The 27,129-nt window shown below is 43.4% G+C and overlaps 1 protein-coding gene across 4 annotated transcripts in view; it reads left to right on the top strand.

Moving 5' to 3' along the window:
- LOC115160687 (kalirin) overlaps positions 1 to 27,129 on the top strand; it is a 260,920-nt gene that overhangs the window by 135,118 nt on the left and 98,673 nt on the right. For all 4 annotated transcript variants that reach the window (XM_029710940.1, XM_029710941.1, XM_029710938.1 and 1 more), the window contains exons 10-11: positions 16,888 to 17,010; positions 22,542 to 22,733. In XM_029710940.1, coding sequence (XP_029566800.1) covers positions 16,888 to 17,010; positions 22,542 to 22,733 — 315 coding nt within the window. The remainder of the gene's footprint in view (positions 1 to 16,887; positions 17,011 to 22,541; positions 22,734 to 27,129) is intronic.

The raw sequence follows: 27,129 nt of genomic DNA, 5'->3' as shown, positions 1-27,129 counted from the left end.
AGTAGTGCACTATGTAGGGAATAGGGTGCCTATTGGGATGCTTTCTGAATCTCCTCACCTGATATGGGCACTGTGAGTGTGGATTGGCAGTTTAACACTTATGATAGAAAAGGAGCCTTGTCAAGTCAACCATTTTTTCTGATCAGCTATACAAATCCATACCGTTGAAAAATGTCTGTATCCTATAATGGAAAGTAAAAATTGAAGTATGATGTGAATTTACTTCACAAGTGAAGTACAGTGAAATCGGTGTGATCGGATGCGTTGTCATTATTCTGTATAAAACAAAGAACAAGGGGCCCCCCGAGTGGGGCAGTGGTCTAAGGCACTGCATCGCAGTGCTAGAGGCGTCACTGCATCGCAATGCTAGAGGCGTCACTACAGACCTGGGTTTGATACCAGGCTGTATCACAACCGGCTGTGATTGGGAGTCCCATAGAGCGGCACACAATTGGCCCAGTGTCATCCGGGTTATTTGAGGGTTTGGCCGGGGGGCTTTACTTGGCTCATCGCGCTGTAGCGACTCCTTGTGGTGGGCCGGGTGTCTGCAGGCTGACCTCAATCGTCAGTTGAACGTTGTTTCCTCAGACACATTGGTGCTGCTGGCTTCCATGTTTGGCAGGTTATGTTTTGGGGAGTTGCAGCGATGAGAGAAGATTGAAATTGGGAAGAATCAAACTAGACTGTTGGACAAGTTTAATTTCAATCTAATCTGCTTCAATGGTGTTGTGTTTCTGATATATTTTCATGTTCTGATTTGTTCCGTAAACCAACCTCTCTCTCTCCTCTGAGGGTATTAAACCCTTAATCCAGGTGGAATTTGTTTTGTAAGGTATTCATTAACATAATTGCTTCCGAGTGGTGCAGCGGTCTAATGCACTGCATCTCAGTTCTAGAGGCGTCACTACAGACTCTGGTTCGATTCCAGGCTGTATCACAACTGGCAGTGATTGGGAGTCCCATAGGGCGGCGCACAATTGGCCCAGCATCGTCCGGGTTAGGGTTTGGCCGGGGTAGGCCGTCATTGAAAATAAGAATTTATTCTAAACTGACTTGCCTAGTTAAATAAAGGTTAAATAAATAAAAAATATACAAAAATAACTATGATGCGTGAAAACTTTGTGGAGACAAGCGGGACCTCAAGAGTTAACCAACCCTGCGAACGGGTTTGGTATCTCATATTTTTATATTCCACAGAGCTTTGTAAACCAGAAGGTAGTAATGAAGTGATCTATGGGACTTTAGTGAGGTCCAGCTGACTTTCTGATACAGGATGCAGTGATGAGTATTAAAACTGTTAGCTGTGATAAAGCGAAGGGCTCTATGGTAAATGGCATCCAGTGGTTTAAGAGTAGTGGCTGCAGTATTCTGGTAAATGGTGTCACCATAGTCGAGAACTGGCAGGAAAGTGAACTGCACAATCTGCTTCCTGCTGTTCATGGAGAGACCAGATCTATTTCTAAAAGATAAGCCCACTTTAAATGTTTGCTTTTTTACTAGCTCATCAGTATGTTTTTTAAACATTAGATCCTTATTAATCAAAACGGCCAGATATTTATAGGCAGGAACTCGCTCGATGAGGAAGCCATCCAATGAGTGAATATGTAGCCCATCTGAGACATTTTTTCCATGAATTAGAGGACCACATATATTTTGTTTTGCCCACATTAAGTACAAGTTCAGATTGCAGCTCTAACATAGCTTGGTCAACCATCGGTGCAATGTCATACGTAACCGCATCATCTGCATATTTGTGAATATAACAGGATTTAATACAAAGAGAACAGGTCCCAATACAAACCCCAGCGGTACACCTTTTGTAATTTCCAGGAAACTTGACACCATCAGAAGGCACCCATTGTGACAAGTCTATCAGATAGCTCTTCAAGCCATTTGCAAGACTCCTTGTCCAGGCCCGTTTCAGACAGTTTTTAAATAAGTAGGGAATGGTCAACGGTGTTGAAAACCTTGGAACGGTCTTTAAATCGGGCAGCACAATGTGTTTTATGATCTAGGCATTTGAACACATCATCTTAAACAAGCATAGTAGCTGAAACAATGCTATGTCCAGATCTAAAACCCGACTGGTGCATATTTAGAATAGAGTGAACAGTTAAAATAGTTCTTAGCTGGGAGTTGGTCAGGGATTCTAGTGCCTTGGCTAGGCAAGATAACCTGGAGATTGGCCGGTAGTTATCTGAGTCAGAAGGATCTCCGCCTTTATGTAGGGAGAGGACATGTGTCGCTTTCCAAATCTCAGGGATAACACCCATAGGAATTGTCAAGTAACAAAATATGGGGTTTTGAGTGGGACAGAGAGATGTAGTAAGAAGGGGTCAAGTGAATCAGCCCATGCCATTTAGCAAGGCACTTAATACATCGTAGACCTCAAATGGTTGAAATGAGAGTAAAGTATATGAGTCTGTTAGAGCATCATTCTGAGGTGACGAAAGGACTCCCTCTAGTGGAATGAGATGAGATTTAAGAGACTTTCCTTTCGAACAGGTGGCCAGCTGAAGCAAAATGATTATTAAAAGCACTACAAATTGTAATGTTGTCTAGTACGGGACCAGAGGTTGTCAAGGCCTGCTGGGGCAACGAGGGGGTTGGGGTTTTGTTTAAAATATTTGAACAATTTCCAGAAATTAGCTGGATTACCACCGTTCTCTGATATACAATTCACTAAATATGTTGATTTTGCTTTTCTAACCAGAGATAGACATATATATCTCAAATGTCTGAAGGACTACCAATCAGACGTAGAATCAGTCAGTCTAGCCTTAGCCCAAGCTACATTTCTTTCCTGTGATTTCTCAGTCAATTCATGCGTGAACCATGGATTAGATTTGCCATTTATCCTTAGGCTTTTGTACAGCGCATGTTCATCTGCAACAGAGCTATTGTCAGTGTGCACAAGGAAGCAGGAGGGTCGAAGTCAGGCGCAGGAGACACAAGTCCATGTACACACGTCATTTTAATAATATCCACACGTAGCCCAGAAAACAGGGAAGGCAGGGCAAGGCAAAACAAATGCCCAAAACAAACAGCCCGCACGCCGCTTAGGGACGCAGCCTAAAACACACTGCACCAAAACAACAAATAACAAATAATCACGCACACAGCACAACCTACACAGAACGACTAAATACCCTCCCTCACTAATGAACTAATACGAAACAGGTGCCAACTAAACTAGACCTGACCAACAGAAAATAAAAGAGGATCGGTGGCAGCTAGTAGGCCGGCGACGACGACCGCCGAGCGCCGCCCGGGCGAGGAGGGGCGCCACCTTCCGTCGATGTTGTGACAGCTATACAGGGAAATAAAACAATGAGGGGCCTGATCTGAGTCAGTGATAGTTGACGCAACCCACCAGTTACTCAGCCCCAGTTAAAAAATAAATGCTCATTAAAATTAATATAATTTCTCTGTAATAATACATGAGCGAGATTAAGATCGTTTAACATCTGTTATGAGGCGACTGTAAACTTTGGAGGGGCATTTGTTAGAATAATATCTAAGAGAGTTTCTAAGGGTGTTTAAAGGTTGAGGCGAGTTGGTTTAGGACAGATGTGGTAATACACACAGCAACATTCAAATTGTTGTTTATGAATATGGCGACACCCCCACCTCTGCCAGCTCTGTCAGATCTATAAACATTATATCCCATTCATTCAAAGACACATCAAAGTCTGGCACAGACTTTTTTTTTAACCAAGTCTCAGTAGTAATCAAAATGGCCGAGTTAGTTTGAGAAGAAAGAATTACAATATGATCCATTTTCAAAATCAAACTTCTGGCATTTACATGAATCAGTCCAAGGCCACAGCTACTGGATTTCAGATCAGACGGAGTCTTTAACACAAACATGCTGTGATCAGTAGCTAACCCTCTATATGAAATAGCCATGGGGTTGGCTTGAAACGGTATAGATAAGATTGCTTAGAACTGTGCCATTTGGTCTATGCCTCAAAGAGGATGTGGATTAATACAGGACTCAAATGAGGGTTACCTATTTCGGGCAAGGACTGATAACCCATCCCTTTTTTTGTCTCTTATCAATGTTAGCACTCAGCATCTAAGTTGCTCTCCTGTTCGTGTGCAGGCCGTCCCTTTTTAGAAACTGCGGTCGCTCCCAAAGCATATCGAAATTGTCAATAAAATCAAACGCTTTTTCAGAGCATAGTCCTGATTTCAGTCAAGAGTCCAGTGCAAGTAGCCGGGAGAAGCGATCAATTCCACAACCGTGTGTTGGGATAGAGCCAGAAATTAAAATCAGCTTGCCCCTAGCCAATATTCTGTCTCTCAGGTATTCGAAGTCTCTTCTTAACTAAGCCCATTGCCGCAGTGTGCAGCGCCGGGTTTTGGTCTAGAATGACCGAAAGCTCCCAAGTGATGTCACGCACTCTGCCCCCGGGGAAGCAGTCTGCGCCATCAACCACGACATCCCTTACAATGGAACTCCCAACAATTGCTATCTTGGGAGGGGGAGGTTGTGGATTTCCAGACACCGTGCACCCTATTCCCTATCAATCAAATGTAAATCAAATGTATTTACAAAGCCCTTTTTACATCAGCAGATGTCACAAAGTGCTATACAGAAACCCAGCCTAAAATCCCAAACAGCAAGCAATGCAGATGTAGAAGCATGGTGGCTAGGAAAAACTCCCTAGAAAGGCAGCAATTTAGGAAGAAACCTAGAGAGGAACCAAGCTCTGAGGGGTGGCCAGTCCTCTTCTGGCTGTGCCGGCTGGAGATTATAAGAGTACATGGCCATTAAGGCCAGATTGTTCTTCAAGATGTTCAAATGTTCATAGATGACCAGCAGGGTCAAATCATAATCACAGTAGTTGTAGAGGGTGCAACAGGTCAGTACCTCAGGAGTAAGTGTCAGTTGGCTTTTCATAGCCAAGCATTCAGAGGCTGAGACAGCATGTGCGATAGAGAGAGAGTGTCGAAAACAGCAGGTAGCACGTCCAGTGAACAGGTCAGGGTTCCATAGCCGTAGGCAGAACAGTTGAAACTGGAGCAGCAGCACGACCAGGTGGACTGGGGACAGCCAGGAGTCATCAGGCCAGGTAGTCCTGAGGCATGATCCTAGGGCTCAGGTCCTCCGGGAGGGGAGGGAGAGAGGGAGAGGGAGAATTTGAGGGAGCATACTTAAATTCACACAGGACACCAGATAAGACAGGAGAATTACACCAGATATAACAGACTGAACCTAATCGACTATTGCAGCATAGATACTGGAGGCTGAGACAGGGGTAGGTCGGAGGACACTGTGGCACCGTCTGACAATACCCCCGGACAGGGCCAACCAGGCAGAATATAACCCCCACTTTGCCAAAACACAGCCCCCACACCACTAGAGGTTTATCAACAGATATGTACTGTAGTGCACTACTTTTGACCAGAGCCCTATGGGCCAGGCACTACATAGGGAATAGGGGTGCCATTTGGGACACAGCCTGTGTAATACAGCATTGTACTAGATTGAATACATCACAGTGAAAGCCACGCTGGACTGGCTGAAAGAGAAACACTGTAGTGTATAGTCCAGTGAGTCCACTGTGTTTGTCTGGCCCCTGGCCCTCTGCCCACAGTCAGAGTGGAGCTCAGTGATAGGGGGTGACTTTGTTTACAGCTCACTAATTACATATTGTTAGGAACAGACGAGGCCTGCTTATACTATACCTCAGGGACAACCGTCCTCCACTGTGTTTGCTTCCCAAACGGAACCCTATTCTCTATTTAGTGCACTACTTTTGACCAGCGCCCATAGGGCTATGGTCAAAAGTAGTGCACCAGAGAATAGGGTGCCATTTGGGATGCATGCATGGAGACTGTAGCATGCATTTAGTTAGTTAATTTACATACTGTAGACACACAGAGCCGCAAGTTTATATACGTTTACTTAAGGGAACCACACCAGTGTTGTTCATTGATATTCATTTTGGCTGGTTTAATGAACATCATTATTTGTCTGACAGCACAGAATGCTATCAACAGCTATAGTATGCATGTCTCTTTCTCTCGCTCTCTCGCTCGCTCGCTCTTTCTTTCTTTTTCTTTCTTTCCCATCTCAGCCTGATGCGTAGCCTGATGTGTAGATGAAGTCCTTGAGCATTAGTCTCTGTAGCACCTAGTAGAAGTATCCACAGCTGTTTTATTTAAGGGAAAGAATAACTACTGCATCAATGATTGTGAATGACTCAATGAGACTCAATGAAAATTAGCTGAGATGATCCCTTGATTCCCCACCTGTCTGCGATGGTTCTGCCTCTGATTCAATTGACCGCCTGTATCAGGGCCTGCAGACTCCCATAATCTCTGTTACTGTGCTCCAGAGATATCTTTCCCATACAAGTTGGCAAGGGTTATTTTTCTCCTATTTGGATTAGCCTGTCTACGGTTTAGCAAGATGACGCTTTGTCTCTCCGCCCCCCCTCCCCCCAGTCTTTCTTTCTTTCTCTCTTTCTCTCTCTCTCTCTTTCTCTCTCTTCTTTTTTCCTGTGATGTTGAGTGGCTGGTCTATTTTGTAGATAAGCAAATCCTTTGTTCGGGGCTTACTGACTGGGCCGGGCTCGATTGAAGCCTCCATCATGGCAGATCAGGACTGGGGTTATCAGCAATGCACATGAGTGACCGCTGCACCGCACCGCACCGCGCCACACAGCCAAGCAGCAGACAGTGTTGATGGGCTGCATTTCAAGCCCCTGACTCATTGGATGCTTCCCAAATGGCACCTATTCCCTATTTAGTGCACTGCTTTGGCCAGAGTCTACCCAGCTAGCACATAATGTTCTGAGAACCATATGTTTCTTAGAGCTTGGTGAGAGCGTGGTTGTCCTATGGTGATTTTGCATACATCCTTCCCACAACTTTCTGGGAATGGTGCAGGAAAGTTGCTTGACTTTGGAAAATGTTCAGCACATTTAAGGAACTTTAACAAAAACACTTTTCTAAAGTTGGAACATGGTTACATTTCATTTCAATTTTGGTAATGTTCTAGGAACGTTTTCCAACTGGTTTGACATTGGGAATGTTCTCAAACAGTTCAGAGGACGTTAAGAAACAACGTTCTTCTGTGGGAATTTCACTACTTCAACAGAAAATAAAATAGTATTTGTTATATGCTTCCTAAACAACAGGTGTAGACTAACAGTGAAATGCTTACCTACGGGCCCTTCCCAGCTATGCAGAGAGAAAAATAGAAAAAAAGTAGAAACATATAATTACACAAGAAATAAATACAATGAGCAACGATACCTTGATTATATACACGGGGTACCAGTACAAGGTAATTGAGGTCGATATGTACATGATGTATAGGTAGGGGTAAAGTTATTAGGCAACAAGACAGTAGCAGCAGTGTGTGATGAGTCAAAAGAGTTAGTTCAAAAAGGGTCAATGCAGATAGTCTGGGTAGCTTTTTGGTTAACTATTTAGCGGTCTTATGGCTTGGAGGTAGAATCTGTTCAGGATACTGTTGGTTCCAGACTTGGTGCATCGGTACCACTTGCCATGTGGTAGCAGAGAGAACAGTCTATGTCTTGGGTGGCTTTGACAATCTTTAGGGCCTTCCTCTGACGTCCCAGGTATAGAGGTCCTGGATGGAAGGAAGCTCGGCCCCATTGATGTACTGGGCGGTACGTACTACCCTCTGTAGCGCCTTGCGGTCAGATTCCAAGCAGTTGCCATACCGAGTGGTGATGCAGCCAGTCATGATGCTCTCAATGGTGCAGCTGTAGAACTTTTTGAAGATCTGAGGGTCCATCCGGTATTGTAGAATTCGATCTTAGCTCGTCAGAGGTTGTAGCAGGATTTCTTTTAAGTGTCTGGGTTAATGTCCTGCTCCTTGAAAGCGGTAGCTCTAGCCTTTAGCTCAGAGTGGACGTTGCCTGTAATTCTGATTGGGATATGTAAATCTGGTCACTGTGGGGACGACGTCATTGATGCATTTATTAATGAAGCCGGTGATTGATGTGTTAATATTTTTCAGCTCCTAAAAATATAGATGAAAACTCTCTTGATAAATATTATGGTCTGCAGCTTATCATGAGGTATTCTAACTCAGGCGAGCAAAAATGTGAGACTTCCTTAACATTAGAGATCGTGCACCAGCTGTTGTTAACAAAGAGACACACCACTCCCCCCTCATCTTACCCAAGGCTGCCAACCGGTCTTGATGATACATGGAAAAGTCAGCGAGATACAGTTGAAGTCGGAAGTTTACATACAGTTAGGTTGGAGTCATTAAAACTCGTTTTTCAACCAATCCACAAATTTCTTGTTAACAAACTATAGTTTTGGCAACTCGGTTAGGATGTCTACTTTATGCATGACACAAGTAATTTTTCCAACAATTGTTTACAGTGTCACGTCCTGACCAGCAGAGGGAGTAGTGGTGTAGTATTTTGGTCAGGACGTGGCAGAAGAAGTCTGTATGTGTTGTCTAGTATGTCTGTTTCTGTGTTGGTCTTGTGACTCCTGATCAGGAACAGCTGGGGATTGTTGTTCCTGATTGGGAGTCATATATTTAGGAGTATGTTTGTCACTTGGGTTTGTGGGTGGTTGTGCTAGCACTGCTAGTCTTTTTTTGTTTGTAGTAAGCATGTTAGCCTGTCGTGAGTTTCGTGTTCATTGTTTTCTGTGTATACTTTACTTAATTATATTAAAAGATGGGTATCCACATTCCGCCTGCAGTTTGGTCCATTCAACACGGCTTCAACATTTATGACATACAGACAGATTATTTCACTTATAATTCACTGTATCACAATTCCAGTGGGTCAGAGGTTTACATACACTAAGTTGACTGTGCCTTTAAAAAGCTTGGAAAATTCCAGAAAATTATGTCATGGCTTTAGAAGCTTCTGATAGGCTAATTGACATCATTTGAGTCAATTGGAGGTGTACCTGTGAATGTATTTCAAGGCCTACCTTCAAACTCAGTGCCTCTTTGCTTGACATCATGGGAAAATCAAAAGAAATCTGCCAAGACCTCAGAAATAAATTTGTAGACCTCCACAAGTCTGGTTCATCCTTGGGAGGAATTTCCAAATGCCTGAAGGTACCACGTTCATCTGTACAAACAATAGTACGCAAGTATAAACACCATGGGACCACACTGCCGTCATACCGCTCAGGAAGGAGACGCGTTCTGTCTCCTAGAGATTAACGTATTTTGGTGCGAAAAGTGCAAATCAATCCCAATACAACAGCAAAGGACCTTGTGAAGATGCTGGAGGAAACGGGTACAAAAGTATCTATATCCACAGTAAAACGAGTCCTGTATCGACATAACCTGAAAGGCCGCTCAGCAAGGAAGAAGCCACTGCTCCAAAACCGCCATAAAAAAGCCAGACTACGGTTTGCAACTGCACATGGGGACAAAGATTGTACTTTTTTGAGAAATGCCCTCTGGTCTGATGAAAGAAAAATATAACTATTTGGCCATAATGACCAACGTTACGTTTGGAGGAAAAAGGGGGAGGCTTGCAAGCCGAAGAACACCATCCCAACTGTGAAGCACGGGGGTGGCAGCATCATGTTGTGGGGGTGCTTTGCTGCAGGAGGGACTGGTGCACTTCACAAAATAGATGCCATCATGAGGATGTTAAATTATGCTGATATTTTGAAGCAACATCTCAAGACATCAGTCAGGAAGTTAAAGCTTTGTCACAATTGGGTCTTTCAAATGGACAATGACCCCAAGCATACTTCCAAAGTAGTGGAAAAAGGACTTAAGGACAACAAAGTCAAGGTATTGGAGTGGCCATCACAAAGCCCTGACCTCAATCCTATAGAAAATGTGTGGGCAGAACTGAAAAATTATGTGCGAGCAAAAAGGCCTACAAACCTGACTCAGTTACACCAGCTCTGTCAGGAGGAATGAGCCAAAATTCCCCCAACTTATTGTGGGAAGCTTGTGGAAGGCTACCTGAAACGTTTGACCCAAGTTAAACAATTTAAAGGCAATGCTACCAAATAATAATTGAGTGTAACTTCTGACCCACTGGGAGTGTGATGAAAGAAATACAAGCTGAAATAAATCATTCTCTCTACAGTTATTCTGACATTTCACATTCTTAAAATAAAGTGGTGATCCTAACTGACCTAAGACAGGGAATTTTTACTGTCTTTTATTTTTACTAAATTTCAGGAATTGTGAAAAACTGAGTTTAAATGTATTTGGCTAAGGTGTATGTAAACTTCCGACTTCAACTGTATATATCATCCATGTCCTTAGACGTGAAACATAGAAGCTTTCCAGAAGCTGTTTTCGGTCAAAGAAAATTATGGCGAAGACTTAAAAAATGTTTACGATCACTGTAAAAAAAGAACACTAAATAGCAGAGTTGATAAGGAGCCCGTAAAACGGCTGCTATCCACTGCAGCGCCATCTCCTTGGATATTTTAAAATTGTTCCAATAACTTGAAGAAACAATGTTTTTCTATGGGAATTTCAGTACATCAGCATAACGTTTCCTACAGATTTTCTCTTGGTATTATTTAATATCATGTTCTCAAATTGTTTTCCGACAACGTTAATAAAACTTTTCATCAAATTCCACAAGATAACTTTAGTCATATTTTAAGAATGTTATTTAACAACGTACATTCCGTCCTCAAAACGTTAAGTACATTTTACATCAAAATAATACTTAAGGAACATTCAGAGAATTTTCTAAGTTATTTAAACACATTTCCATTCCGTTCTCAGCATCAACAAAATGCTCTCTATCCTCTATCTTGTGAACTGTGTTCAGGAGTGTTGCCCTCACCCTCTAATTGGCCACACCTGATCTTAGTGAGTGCTTGTTTTCTTTTGAAATTGGGTCTGTTTGAATAGACTAAAATGAAAAGCTTTGTATGCATGAAAAAACACGACATGCTAGCTCCATCCTGGTGGCACAGTGGACTAATTCCATGGATGGAGAACAGAAGATTCTAGGTTTGAATCTCACTGATGCGTCACAATGAAAAGGGAATGTGTTAATGCCTAAGCAAATACATTTCCATGTGTCCTATCTGTGCTTGGAGTTCACAGTTAACCTAAGCTATCAGTGTTATTATTATAAGTCCTGCTGGTACATGCTCTCAGAACGTTATTTAATTACCTTCAAATAACCTATAATTTCCGTTCTCAGAACGTTCATAAAACCTTTCAGGAAAACTTTCAGGGAACCATAGTAAAACGTTCTCAGAACATCACTGAAGTCTTACAGTTCCCAGAACAGGCAAAATGTTAACTTCTGTTCTCAGAACGTTTATAAAACGTTCTGTTTTAACGGTCAGGAAACGTATGGCTTCGTTCCCAGAACGAAACCAAACATTTACTTTTCCACAACTTCCAAGGAACCAAATGTGCTAGCTGGGTATAGAGCACAGGTCAAAAGTAGTGTACTATAAAGGGAATAGGCTGCCATTCAGGATGCAGTGGCTTCCAAACTGCAAGGGGCTTGTCAGGAGGAAGCAGTGTTGGAGGATATGTGGAGGAAGTTCAGCGCTATCCAAGGTCATCTACTATATATCCATAGCCAGATTTAAGAGCAGTTGGAGAAACCTGGGGCTGTCTCTATACTCTCCTCCCTCCACATTTGGGTTAATCTAATGACATTCCTCTCATTTATCTTAAGGTAAAGCATACAATGCAATGGATAACGACTGCAAGGGATAGCACTAAAATAAAATAAACTGTTACCTTAGGCATCAGCAGAACTGTGCTTCATGTATGAAGCATATTTCTTTGTGGATTTGTGAATGTCAGCAATGCTCCAACCCACTGTGCTATTCACATGGTATTTTACTGCTTCCAAGGGCCCATAGATTATCTGGTCAAAAGTAGTGCACTATATAGGCAATATATATAGTAGTGTGCCTTTTGGACGCACTACTTTTTTTCTTTTCATTGGCCATCATAAAGCCAGAAACCGAGGACTGTGGTAACATTTTATTTGGATAGTCCATCTACAGACTATTTATAGACTATTAGTAACATTTCAACTAACTATCTACTAACCCTAAAATTAACCCTAGCTCTAACCTTAACCTGTACCCAGCTCCACGATGGGGCTAAAGGGGGCTTAGCCTCCTCAGTTCAAACTTTAGCCCCCTCAGTTTAAGTTTTATGTTCCGACAGATGAAGTTGGAAGTTTACATACACCTTAGCCAAATACATTTAAACTCAGTTTTTCACAATTCCTGACATTTAATCCGAGTAAAAATCCCCTGTCTTAGGTCAGTTAGGATCACCACTTTATATTAAGAATGTGAAATGTCAGAATAATAGTAGAGAGAATGATTTATTTCAGCTTTTATTTCTTTCATCACATTCCCAGTGGGTCAGAAGTTGTGTGTGTGTGTACACTCAGTTAGTATTTGGTAGCATTGCCTTTAAATTGTTTAACTTGGGTCAAACGTTTCGGGTAGCCTTCCACAAGCTTCCCACAATAAATTGGGTGAATTTTGGCCCATTCCTCTTGACAGAGCTGGTGTAACTGAGTCAGGTTTGTAGGCCTCCTTGCTCGCACCAGCTTTTTCAGTTCTGCCCACAAATGGGATTGAGGTCAGGGCTTTGTGATGGCCACTCCAATACCTTGACTTTGTTGTCCTGAAGCCATTTTGCCAGAACTTTGGAAGTATGCTTGGGGTCATTGTCCATTTGGAAAACCCATTTGCGACCAAGCTTTAACTTCCTGACTGATGTCTTGAGATGTTGCTTCAATATATCCACCTAATTTCCCATTCTCATGATCCTCATGATGCCATCTATTTTGTGAAGTGCACCAGTCCCCTCCTGCAGGAAAGCACCCCCACAACATGATGCTGCCACCCCCGTGCTTCACAGTTGGGATGGTGTTCTTCGGCTTGCAAGCCTCCCCCTTTTTCCTCCAAACATGATGTTGGTCATTATGGCCATCAGACCAGAGGACATTTCTCCAAAAAGTACAATCTTTGTTCCAATGTGCAGTTGCAAACCGTAGTCTGGATTTTTTATGGCGGTTTTGGAGCAGTGGCTTCTTCCTTGCTGAGCGGCCTTTCAGGTTATGTTGATACAGGACTCGTTTTACTGTGGATATAGATACTTCTGTACCTGTTTCCTCCAGCATCTTCACAAGGTCCTTTGCAGTTGTTCTGGGATTGATTTGCACTTTTCGCACCAAAGTACATTCATCTCTAGGAGACAGAACACATCTCGTTCCTGAGCGGTATGACTGCTGTGTGGTCCCATGGTGTTTATACTTGCGTACTCTTGTTTGTACAGATGAACGTGGTACCTTCAGGCATTTGGAAATTCCTCCCAAGGATGAACCAGACTTGTGGTGGTCTACCATTTTTTTCTGATGTCTTGGCAGATTTCTTTTGATTTTCCCATGATGTCAAGCAAAGAGGCACTGAGTTTGAAGGTCGGCTTTGAAATACATCCACAGGTACACCTCCAATTGACTCAAATTATGTCAATTAGCCTATCAGAAGCTTCTAAAGCCATGACAATTTTCCAAGCTGTTTAAAGGCACAGTCCAACTTAGTGTTTGTAAACTTCTGACCCACTGGAATTGTGATACAGTGAATTATAAGTGAAATAATCTGTCTGTAAACAATTGTTGGAAAAATTACTTGTGTCATGCACGAAGTAGATGTCCTGGCTGACTTGCCATAACTATAGTTTGTTAACAAGAAATGTGTGGAGTGGTTAAAAAAATAGTTTTAATTACTCCAACCTAAGTGTATGTAAACTTCTGACTAAAAATATCAAAAAAGTTCAAATGATTGAGCGACAGGTTGGTGGCAAAAAAAATCTGTATCCCTTCTGCGCTGCGTCAGCACAATGGACAAATCGCATGTGATCAAATGAATTTAAATGCCTGTTTGGGTATGTTCTAGTTAGTTTACTTTTGGGTAACTCAAGGGGAGGCTCTATCTGAGCCTGAATGACCCCACCTGTCCTTTATTGGTTAAGACAGGTTTTTCCTGATGAGAGGCTTTTTCTTTTGAATGCTGACATTTTGAAGTCAGACCTTTTTGTAAATATATAGATTTGTAAATATCACCGTCATCTTTGAAATGCCAGCGCTGTGTAGATAAATCCAGCACTAATTTGCACCGCTACCTGCCTGCCTCATGCTGAGCCTTTGTCCTAACGATTGCTAGAAGGACCCTATTTTATCCTGACAGAAGAACAGAGGAGTTGGGCTACAGATTTTGCGCCAACCTGTCATAATCTTTGTCGTCTGAAGAGGAGAAATCATCGGACCAATATGCAGCGGGTATATTGCTCATCTTCGATTTATTGAAGGTAAACATACTTAAACAAAATAACGACGATAACAGCCCAGTAAGGTGCACAGACTAAACCGGAAACAACCACCCACAAACACAAGTGAAAACAAACACACTTAAATATGGCCTCCAATTAGAGACAACGACAACCAGCTGCCTCTAATTGGAGGTCACTGAAAAAACACAACATAGAAATAGAAAACTAGAAAAACAACATAGAAATAGAAAACATAGAACATAAACCAAAACCCTGAAATACACTAAACAAACACCCCCTGCCACGCCCTGACCAAACTACAATAACAAATAACCCCTTATACTAGCAAGCAGTTACTTATTAGCAGATGGACTATCCGGGCTATCCAAATAGTGTGACTGCTTTCACTTATACACTGTCAAAATAATAAAACTGTGAAAATAAAAGCACTTTTGGCATCCTCCTCCGTACATTTTTCAAATGCCTCCTTAGGGGCTTGGATCATATGTAAATGCCCGTAATATTTAACAGATTTAGACCGAGATTACATTAAGCACCACAATGTTCACACAAGTGCTCCTCTTCCCCATGGGCCTCCAGTTTTGCTTGCCGTTTTTCATGCTTCCTCTGTTTTCTTTGATGGTTTTGTCCAGGCCGTCTTTGTTTTAATGCGCCCATATTCTGACGTATCATGTACTCTACTTTTCCAGCAAACATCTCTGAGTTGTCAGTAATCTGGAGGTTACTGCAGCATCACAAACACAGGCTGTGTGCTAAATGACACCCTATTCCATATATACTGTAGCGCACTACTTTTATCAGAGCCCTCATTTTGGAGCTGAACCCGCATTAAACTGAATCCAATATTTCCAGCCCACTTCCTCAACATCATGGCTAGAATAACATTGTGGTGTCGAGTAACTGCTGAGACATCACTAGACTGATAGCTTGCATCCAAAATGGCACCCTATTTCCTACATAGTGCACTACTTTTGACTAGAGCCTTGTGGGCCCTCGTCTTAAGTAGTGCACTATATCTAGGGAATAGGGTGTCACTTGGGATGCAGACATAGAATCCAGAAGTGGCACTCCCGTCCGAGGCATGGCATCCTCAGACAGCTAATATCATCCCCAGCAAATATCTCTTCTATTCTCAGCCCTTCCCGTGTTTGTGCGAGCCAGCCAGCCAGGTAGTTTTAGACTCCTGCTTGTTCCTGTGGATGCAGCAACTCTAATCAGTCAGGGCGAAACAAGAGTTGTCTGCTCACCCACTGACATGTTTATTAAACATTCCTGTACACACACACACACACGCAAGCCAAGGACCCCTCCCATCTCCTACTATATATACACACACACACACACACACGCATACACTAACATGCAAGCAGATGACCCCTCCCTACAATACACACACGCAGGCAAGCAAACACGATCAGGACAGGGAGGCTACACTTGAGGACAACAAGATAATTGAAGTGAGGCAGGACAGGCAAGCTTTGGTTTTCCATTCCTTGAAGTGACCGTAGAGAGAGTTATTAGGAAGAGAACAAAAGACGGACCAGGGTTCAAATACTATTTGAATACGAGCCTGCCTAGAGTGCCAGATTGGTGGGGTTTACAGTTTTGGGAGTATTCTATTGGTTCCATCTCGCCAGGCAAGCACAGAGAAAGTATTTGAAAATATTTCAAATAGTGTTTGAACTGATGTTTGCCAGGGAATGGTGAAAGTCACTGCTACAGGGTGCTGTCCTGCTCTGTTTCAGCCAGACGCTGTTCACAAATCCACACAGATGATCTCATTTTATGACCTCTCGTCTATTCATTAACATTTAGTACTGTCAATTCTGCCGTACTGGCTATTCCGCCAACAATGTATAGTCACGCAATGGGACTCTAGAGTGGAGTTATGCAAAGTTCACTGCACTTTTTGGCTACCTTTCACACTGCACATTTAGCTACTTTCTCTTTGAATGCTGTCGAGATTAAATCATGTATTCACAGTCTAAGTGAAAGCCTAGCAAAAAGACAGAAGGAAGCTAGACAATATTTCCGAGGCTCACTACCTCGTCTTTCCTGCAAGGAATTCACAAAACCTCTTCTTTCTCCTTGAAGATGGACTGCTGTCCTGATATAGGGTGACAAAGTGACAGTGGTGACAGATTCCTGGGCGAGGGCTGAAAACTGGTGAACGTGTATTTGTCTGGCTCCTTAGGATGCAGGGGGGAGGGCAGTAATATGGGGTGAACACTGGTGAATGTGCATTTGTCTGGCTCCTTAGGATGCAGGGGGAGGGCAGTAATATGGGGTGAACACTGGTGAACGTGCATTTGTCTGGCTCCTTAGGATGCAGGGGGGAGGGCAGTAACAGGGGCTGAAAACTGGTGAACGTGCATTTGTCTGGCTCCTTAGGATGCAGGGGGGAGGGCAGTAACATGGGCTGAAAACTGGTGAACGTGCATTTGTCTGGCTCCTTAGGATGCAGGGGGGAGGGCAGTAACATGGGCTGAAAACTGGTGAACGTGCATTTGTCTGGCTCCTTAGGATGCAGGGGGGAGGGCAGTAACATGGGCTGAACAGAACACTGGTTAACATGAGTGTCTTTCTCTGTGTCACTTGTGCAGGTGATGGACTGGATAGAGAACCATGGAGAGGCCTTCCTTAGCAAACACACGGGCGTGGGCAAGTCCCTCCACCGCGCCAGGGCACTGCAGAAACGCCACGACGATTTTGAGGAGGTGGCACAGGTGAGAGTTCAACTACTTGTGCCAATGAGAATATGTTTGTGGCCTTGCTAATAGTGTGTCATTGGTCATGCCCTGAATCATGTGAATCTCCTCCCCACATTGCTGAGGTGGAGTATCTGATCAAGGATCAGCTTCCCCACCTCCAAACCTAACCTTAACCATTAGTGGGGAAAAATTTTAACTGACCCCAGATCAGAGTTCAGGGGCAACTTCCTCAGGCATTGTGGATGGCATTTTGAAGTTGAATTGCCTAATCCATGCTACAATATCGACAAAGGCTGCATTTTCTGCAGCATTATACTACATTTGAACTGCAGCATTGTACTAGATTTGAACTCTGTAGGCTGTTATGCTATTCTGTCTAATGTCAAAGTGTTGAGGTGTCAGTGAAAGGGCAGACAACTGAACACTGTTCCAAGAGAAGACATGGTCAATGAACTGAACACTGACACATTGTTACAACCAAATTACTTATGGTTCTATTGTCCTTTTACAGCTTCCTATTACTGTTGTTCTAGTGTTCAAATGCAATTCACAGATGGCAGATTTGTATTGTTTTGAAGCAAGTTCGGCTATTATTCACTTGAGGATGTCAATTAAAGCTAGAATCGTTTGTTGCTAAATCCATTTTTGGACTTCTAAAGGAATCATATACTGTATACCCATTGATTATTGAAGAATATAACTTATACATGTCTCGTGCTCTTAGTTTAACTGCCTTGTCCCGTCAGAACCCAAAATATACTTTTGTTTTACACCAATGTTTGTAAACAACCTAAATGTAAACAATCACGGTATAGCCTAAAAACATGGTTAAAACTGTACATTTGATATCACGGATGGTCATTCTTTGCATCCATAGCTCTGTCTATGAATTTGAGAGTGTTTTCATTTCTCCAGCCCCGTCCCTTAGCTTTTAGAGAAACACTTTTTCTATTGTTTCAATTAAGGATTCTAGCTTTAAACTCAAAATATGGGAATGTTACGATTTTTCGTGGTTAGTTTTGATTGACAAGTGACAGAAAATGAGTGTGCAATGAGAAATACATTCAGGCGTTTAAGAGACTCACAGAAATGGAATCCAAACCTAGTCATTTTAGCTTTAGTATGTTTTTTATGGGCTTGGCATGCAGGTTTGGTTTTTGCAGCCCATTGTAGCTGCAGTCCATATGAGAAAAGAGGCCAGAAGACTTAGACCAAGCAAGAACAAGCTGGAACCAGTCCACTGTGGAAATACACTTTCTAATTTCATCACACAGACAAACTGCACAAAGTAAGATGTTCTGCTTTAATAGGCTATATGACAATAGGTCACAAGTAGTGCACAAGTAGATGGTGCCTGCGTCCCACCTGGCAACCTATTCCCTAGTGTAGTACTTTTGACTAGGGACCATAGGGCTCTGGTCAAAAGTAGCGCACTATGTTGGGAATAGGGTGCCATTTGGGACGCAGAGGAGTCTCTGATATCATCCAGCTACCCAGCAACATGGGACATGTAAAGGTAGGGATGTCCAGTAAATACAATAATTTCCAGTCACATTTCTTCCGCTTTGCTAACCTCCTGAGTGTAATGGTAGCAGCATGAGCCGTGACTAGTGATAACACCAGCGTTAAGGGGATGCGGTTTTAATGCTAAATGGATGTGTAATCCTGGATTTACGACAATGTTTTAGCCCCTCCTGATGATGGACTGGCTTGATTTGGGCGACCGCTCTTTCGAGGCGGACAACGTGTCTGTCTTCAGGGCAAGCAGAAGTCTGCCGGCATGTCCCAAAATGGCATGCTATTCCCTATGTAGCGCACTACGTTTTCACCAGGGCCCATAGGGCTTTGGTCAGAAGTGGTGCGCTAGAGAATAGGGTGGCGTTTAGGACAGTCTGAAAGGCCTGAACATTATTTACCCTATTTTCTAATCGTGCACTTCTCTCTGGGGGAAAAGTGTACGAGATGAGGATGTTTAATTCACCCCTACTCCTGAAGGATGGATCAAATGGCTTAATGAATCAAATAAAGCACTTCATATTGGAATATTTGAAATTTGAGCTCCTTAAGATATGTACATATGGCACCATCATCTCCCCAAGACACCTCATCAAAGGAGACTGAAACCAAAGTCAAACCAACGTTTTTTTCGATCAGACATGACTAGACGCATACGCCCACGTAAGTTCACACGCAAACAAATGCACGAACTCAAAGCCTTTCATTGATCCTCATCATAATAACTCATCCAGCAGTTTAGAGTGAATAAAACATCAAAAGAAAAGGATGTTAATTTAAAAAAATCCTAATGACACCACGTTGAAATGACATCAGTTAATTATTCAGAGAGGTTGTGCTCAGATTCAATCTGCCATTGTAGATGGACCCCCCCCCCCCCCCCCGCAAATAGCCCGAATGGCACAAACAGTGTAGCTCTCTAATGACTGGCCTCAGATGTATTCTGCCTACAAAACATGCAATGGGGGATTTGTTTAGGCTGAGCACTTCTTAATGGGAAGAGAGAGAAAGAGGCACAAAGCTTTTGTTTCTGGCATCTGGCTATCAAGCCCAGAAAAGTCCTGCGCGTGGAACAGATTGAATAAAAGCGATACAGGGCGAATCTGGCAGAAGTGTTAAAAAAGACCAGGGAAGAAGAGAGACGACTCCACCTCAGCCCAGCCATATCTGCGAAGGGAAAGCCTGAATGGCGTTATTGATTGCACTTCTCTGGAGGGATAAGATAATACAGAGGACAAGGGAGGAGTTTTCCTGAACCGATGAAAGCTATGTGCTGCCTGGGCTGGGCCTACTGCTGCTGCGTGGAATACACCCAACACCCCACTCTGGGTTCTTGTCCCACATGCCACCCTACCCCCCTACATAGTGCCCTAGGAATACGGCGCCATTTGGGACGCAGGCTATGTCTTACGGTGTGGGAGGAGTGGTTGAGTGATAGGGAATTGATATGGGGAAGGTTTTTAATCGTGATATAATTCGTAGCTGTTCTGGATTTTGCGTGTACTATTGAAAATGTAGATATGTGGATTTTAATACAGCCTTTACTATACATCACTATATAAGTACATAAGAGCCCTCTAACTGTAATCCTGCTTACTGTATCCATGTGCTTTGAGTTGACCCTCCATTGTACCCCCCCTATAATAAGCCGGTCCTCTCTCTTCACTATGAATACATGTGATTTGGGCCAGAGCTACTGCCAATGTGACACAGAGAAGGGATCAGTGTGTGTACAACTGTTGTAGGTATCCTAGGAGCGAGGAAGGGGTATTCTGATCTACAATACTCACATCAACTTGACAGTACAGGCAAATAAATCCACCTCCACAGAGAAACCTATTTTTAATCTTCGTTTTACAATCAATCAAAGCATGGATTTCAAATGTTAAATGTCAGCAGTCTGTATTAAACCTTGTCCAATTTATTTGAGAAAAAAAGATGGATTAAGGTATTTTGAAGGGGTAAAAAAAATTATTACCACTTCAGAATTATTTGATTAACGGAAAAAGTATTAAGTGTCGTAACCACTCGGTAGGCGTGGCTGGTAGGTGGTTGGTAGGAAGGCATCGAGGAGGAACAATGACAGAAGTCCAACGTTTCTGGGGCACAGCCTAAACCAGGCTAGGCTGGCATATTTAGTCAAAATAAAATGTTCGCAAAGCTGGTTCTCAAACATTAACGGAAAACAAAACACACTCCCACTCTCCTTAAAACCTCTTAAGGATCGGGCCCTTTTTTTCAATTTCCGCCCCTAAAATGACATACCCAAATCTAACTGCCTGTAGCTCAGGACCTGAAGCAAGGATATGCATATTCTTGATACCGTTTGAAAAGAAACACTTTGAAGTTTGTGGAAATGTGAAATGAATGTAGGAGAATATAACACATTCGATCTGGTAAAAGATAATACAAAGAAAAAACCAACCGTTTTTTTTGTACCATCATCTTTGAAATGCAAGAGAAAGGCCATAATGTATTATTCCAGCCCAGGCGCAATTTTGATTTTGGCCACTAGATGGTAGCAGTGTACGTGCAAAGTTTTAGTCTGATCTAATGAACCATTGCATTTCTGTTCAAAATGTTGTACCAAGACTGCCCAAATGTGCCAAATTGGTTTATTAACAACTTTTCAAGTTCATAACTGAGCACTCTCCTCAAACAATAGCATGGTATTATTTCACTGTAATAGCTACTGTAAATTGGACAGTGCAGTTAGATTAACAAGAATTTAAGATTTCTGCCAATATCAGATATGTCTATGTCCTGGGAAATGTTCGTGTTACTTACAACCTCATGCTAATCGCATTAGCCTACGTTAGCTCAACAGTCCCGAGGTGGGGACACCGATCTTGTAGCGGTTTTAACTGAACCTAGAGTTAGCCTTAACTTTAAAGAAAACTAGCTGGGCTGCTACCAGCTTCACTTGTAGTCCGTTCACTTCTTCCTGTAGAGACCACAATGACCAGGGCTTCAAACAAATGTCTATAGAGCTCAGCCTCCAGCGTCCAGCCAGGATCTCCCCTGGGCTGAACTAAAGCAGGCCTTTAAATTTCTCCAGACTGCGTTGCAGCCTAATGAGGCCGAGTGGCCTCAGGTGTGGGCCGAGCCCTGCAGCCTAGCTTTCTGCAGCCTACAATGCTGGTTGTGGGGCGTGGCTGACACTCCAAACAGTGGCTTTCCCCGCCCACATCACCAGGGCACCACACTTTGGATAATGGAAGATTGGAACCCCCACCATACGTAATGTAAATGAGCCTTGTTTGGACTTCAGTGCCAGACAGACACAGTAGGTAAGGAGACAGATAGGATTTGAATTACATGACTGTGATTATGATGAGGCCCACAGTGTTAAATCTTCTCCAGGATGCGTGTCACTAGGTAAGGGTCCGACCTTAGCGTGTTGAATCGCTAAAAGTATCCCCATAAGGCATCTTTATTTCTAAATGTCCCAGAATGCATCCCACATGGCACCCTACTGCCTGTCTAGTGCACTACCTTTGACCAGAGCCATATGCACCCAGTGAATGTGCCACAACCTTACGGGAGGTGACCAGTTCCCGAGCCTTTGGGATATCCATCCTAGTCAGATCACCACGCTGCTACTTGTTACACGCTACATGCTAGCCAGGCATTAATCCATCCTGCCCTGATGGCCGGTGCTCTACTGACTTAGTCCCCACTGTCGTGTTGATCCAGAGACAACACTTGCCAAGCTGTGGGATTACCACGTAGGGATAGCCAGGGATTTACCCTGCCACTCTGCACAGTTTTGGGGCAATTTAGTAGTGGAGGCACCCATCGGAGAGAGAGGTCTTGCCTGTCTATGGTGATGAAGGAGAGAGAGACAGGAATGCAGTAGTCAGTCAAAGCATGCGGCGAGGGAGTGCAGGCAGACACAATTTTCAATTAACTTAGAAACACCAGAGTTGCAGCGGTAAGATTCGGTAGAGTACACCTTGCAGACCCAGTTCTCTACCTACTTGTGTTGCGGTCATCTAACTGAGCTGCCCTTTGTCTCCTCTGGGTACCAGAACACCTACACCAACGCAGACAAGCTCCTGGAGGCGGCCGAGCAGCTGGCCCAGACTGGGGAATGTGACCCGGAGGAGATTTACAAAGCAGCGCGACACCTGGAGGTCAGGATCCAAGACTTTGTCCGGCGGGTGGAGCAGAGGAAACTACTGCTGGACATGTCTGTCTCCTTCCACACCCACACCAAGGAGGTAAGACCTTTGAACCCTGACCTGCATGATCACGTTCTATGTCTGGAACGTTCTGGGGTTCAGTGACCCATTTTTTTTTTATGTCTGGGAGTGGATGTGGTAGGATGCAGTGGCTGTCGGTTTCCTTACGCACCCACACTGAAGATGTAACAGCCCTGACCTGCATGATGGTTCACGCTCCCTGTCCTTGAGAGCAGTAACTTGGCGCAGGGTTGAGACTTGGGGCGGCTTGGTTTATGCGGCCTCAAGATGCCCGTCTGCGAGTGTCGCTGATCACTGCAGACAGACAGGGCATTCATACCAGCCATTCACAGAGGATCGCACCCATATTACTAAAGTATGCAGGGAGTCTTCTCTCTAGTTAGCGCAGCCTGATCCATGCCAGATGTGAGAGACCAGCCTGGGCACCCTATTCCCTATATAGTGCACTACAATAGCCCACATCCCTGGTCAAAAGGTTGCTAATAGGGATGGACATTCTGTCTGTCTGAGGGCTACTTCACAGACCTACCACCGTCTAATCTTAAACTCTTTAAAATCATAGCGTCCAACTGTTCTTTTTTTAAACTTTTAACCTGATTTTGTGATGTTCACAAGTTCACAGCTCTCACTCTCTCTCAATTCAATTCAAGGGGCTTTATTGGCATGGGGAACATATGTTAACATTGCCAAAGCAAGTGAAGTAGATAATATACAAAAGTGAAATAAAGAATGGAAATGAAAGTAAACATTACACTCACAGAAGTTCCAAAAGTATAAAGACATTACAAATGTCATATTATGTATATATACAGTGTTGTAACGATGTGCAAATGGTTAAAGTACAAAAGGGAACATAAATAAACACAAGTATGGGTTGTATTTACAATGGTGTTTGTTCTTCACTGGTTGCCCTTTTCTTGTGGCAACTGGTCACAAATGTTTCTGCTGTGATGGCACACTGTGGTATTTCACCCAGTAGATATGGGAGTTTATCAAAATCTGGTTTGTTTTCGAATTCTTTGTGGATCTGTGTAATCTGAGGGAAATATTTGTCTCTAATATGGTCATACATTTGGCAGGAGGTTAGGAAGTGTAGCTCAGTTTCCACCTCATTTTGTGGGCAGTGTGCACGTAGCCTGTCTTCTCTTGAGAGCCAGGTCTGCCTACGGTGGCCTTTCTCAATAGCAAGGCTATGCTCACTGAGTCTGTACATAGTCAAAGCTTTCCTTACGTTTGGGTCAGTCACAGTGGTCAGGTATTCTGCCACTGTGTACTCTCTGTTTAGGGCCAAATAGCATTCTAGTTTGCTCAGTTTTTTTGTTAATTCTTTCCAATGTGTCAAGTAAGTATCTTTTTGTTTTCTCATGATTTGGTTGGGTCTAATTCTCTCTCTCTCTCTCTCTCTCTCTCTCTCTCTATTACTGAACAAGGGGTGGATGTGGTAGATGACCCTAGACAGCTTGCTGTTCTCCCCTCTTCCCCTAGCAGCTCTTCAGCGTGTAGTGTACTACTTTCGACCCGAACCCTACTGGCCCTGGTCAGAATTAGTGCACTATAAACCCTACTGGCCCTGGTCAGAATTAGTGCACTATAAACCCTATGGGCCCTGGTCAAAAGTAGTGCTCTATAAAGTAATACGGTACCATTGTCTATCCCCTTAATGCGGCACATCTTTGAGCACCGGGACAGTGGGAAGACGTAAAGGCCTGTGGAAGCTGGGCTGGGTGACCACTGCTTGTTGAGGTCTTCTGAGTCATTATCCTGCACTGCGGAGTACCACGATTCACCTGTGGAACTCTGGAGCAGGGTGGAGGAAATTTGTTTGGCTCAGCTCTCCTAATGGAGCCATCATTCATGAGCTACACACACACACACCTACACGCACACCTACACACACACATACACGCATATCATTCGTGAGCTTGTCCCAGTGATCTATGAGAAGCAGTGGGAGTGTGGGTTTTAGGAGTCACAGCTGTTCCTCACAGCGCAGAGCAGAGAGTGACTAGGGAGAGTGATTGTGTGAAGTATCTTAGCGGAATCTCAGACTGAGAAAAGGAAAATGGCAATGATTTGAAAATCGCACATTTTATGGGGCGTATACAGTATATACGGCTGATATTAAACCGTTTGCTACCATTTTTAAGTCTCCACCTTGTACTATTTCCAACAGCCCACTCTGCAGTCTTTTCCAAAGCCGATTAATGTTATTCACTGTGTTCTGAGTGTAGGAGCAGCTTACCTTCTGACTGCATTGCTGCTGTCTACATGATGCAGTATGGTAGATTGCTTATGGATGACGTTCTGTATCTTAGATGGCACCCTATCCCCTATATAATGCACTACACTCTTACAAAAACGGTTCCAAAAAGGTTCTTCGACTGTCCCCGTTAGGAGAACCCTTTTTGGTTCCAGGTAGAACCATTTTTGGTTACAGGTAGAGCCCTTTTGAGTTCCGTGTAGAACCCTCTGTGGAAAGGGTTCAACGTGGAACACAAATAGATTCTACCTTGAACCAAAAAGGGTTCTTCAAAGGTTTCTCCTGTGTGAACAGCCGGAGAACCCCTTTAGGTCCTAGGATAGCACCATATCTTTTCTAAGAGTGTACTTTTGACCAGGCTTAGGGGTGACCCTATAAGGGTATAGGCCCTGGTCAAAAGTAGTGCACTGTGTAGGGAATAGGGTGCCATTTGAGACGTAGACCAGACCAGGAAATGTTGTTGGACTCTGATAGAACCGAAACTCAGTCTTTCTTTAGTACTTTACATGTTGTGCTTTTAAGGGGCTCTGAGGGCTTGGCCTGAAGACGCGAACAAACCTGTGCTAAGATTGGCCTGAGATAAGACTCCTAGGGTCTGATTGTTATCCTGAAAGCCAAGGCCACATCCATTATTCATTTAGAGACCAATAGCATCCCAATAGCATTCCATTCCCCTTTTTCCTACGAAGTGCACTACCTTTGACCTGAGCCCAATGGGTGACTATGTGCCCTGGTCAAAAGTAGTACACTACATAGCGAATAGGGTGTCATTTGGGACGCTCCGTTCATAGGGCTGGTCAGTAGTAGTAGTGTACGGAGATGGCATTGCTTTTTAAAAGCCTAATGACACGAAATTGCCAGTTTACTGAGGGCACACTCACTGCATCAGATGCATCACTAATGCCACCAAATCCCTATCAACACCGGCTCAACGGACAATTACTGACAACTTTCAACTTACTCGCTTGATGTGGTGTTCACTGCCAAGGGGAAGTTTTGTTGTTTGTGTTTTCTCAGCTCAAGTAAAAGCGAAACGATGCGCTCCGCCGAGCATTTTTGATTTACGAAGGGGCAATCACTCCACCGTAATGTATGAATCTTTTTCATTTCCCTCATCTGCTTTCTCCTCGGCTGCCTCCGCCTTCTGCTCGCGCTTATGGTTTTATCTTTATATCGATTGACATTTAATATACTTTCTAACAGAAAGCAGCAATTAGCTAAAAGAAATAAGGTTTTGGGCTGCTGTGCTGTGTGAGCTGAAAGAGACCCATTTGCATTCTGGACAGTGGTCTACACGGAGACATGGCCCGCGTCCCAAATGGTACCCTATTTCCCTTTATAGCGCACTACTTTTGACCAGTTTCCGTACCATGGGCTCTGGTCAAAAGAAGTGCACTTCATAGGGATAGGGTGCCATTTGGGACTCTCCCACGAGTGCTCGGTCAGACTGCGCCCTCAAACAGACGAGGGAAGCAATCGGAGCCATGATTTAGCAGTCACACAGAGGGACTGTTGGAAAGCCTCTGTCTGTGTGCCACATATTCACTCAGGGCAATATTACGAGATATGGTTGGGACAAGGCTTTTCCCAAATGGCACCCTACTTTTAACCAGAGCCCATAGGGGTCCAAACGGCACATTCATGTGTTCGTTTAGGCTGCTTGATGTTGGCACTCTCTGTCCGTGTCCCAAATGGCAACCTATTCCCTATGGGCCCCGGTCAAAATGATTTCAGTGCACTATATAGGGAATATGTGCTATTTAGGTTGGAAGCTAAATGAATTAGGAGGATACTTAACTATGGACTCCACATGAAACATAGAATATTGATATGCTCTCAGAGAATGCTCTAAGTGTCTTCTGACTGGAGCGTTTACATTAAGCGCCCCCCCCAAAATTCATTCCAATGCAGGCGTTTTAGTTTTGATCAAATAGAGTGTAAATGTATGAACTATAGTAATTGAATAATTCATCATTTAATAATTTCGGTCAAATATAGTGTAAATGTAGGCGCCATAGTAATTTAATATAGGATTACAAACCCAGGATTACAGCTATTATGCACAATATATTTCACCTTAATCCCATGTCTTAATTCAGGTTCATGGTGAAATCTGTGTGTAAGTGTGACGTGTGTGTTTGTACAGTGTATTCT

This window comes from Salmo trutta, chromosome 24 (genome assembly GCF_901001165.1).
Source record: "Salmo trutta chromosome 24, fSalTru1.1, whole genome shotgun sequence".
Taxonomy (NCBI): domain Eukaryota; kingdom Metazoa; phylum Chordata; class Actinopteri; order Salmoniformes; family Salmonidae; genus Salmo; species Salmo trutta.
Note: the sequence above shows the minus strand (reverse complement) of the source record. Positions and strands in the feature narration are given on the sequence as shown.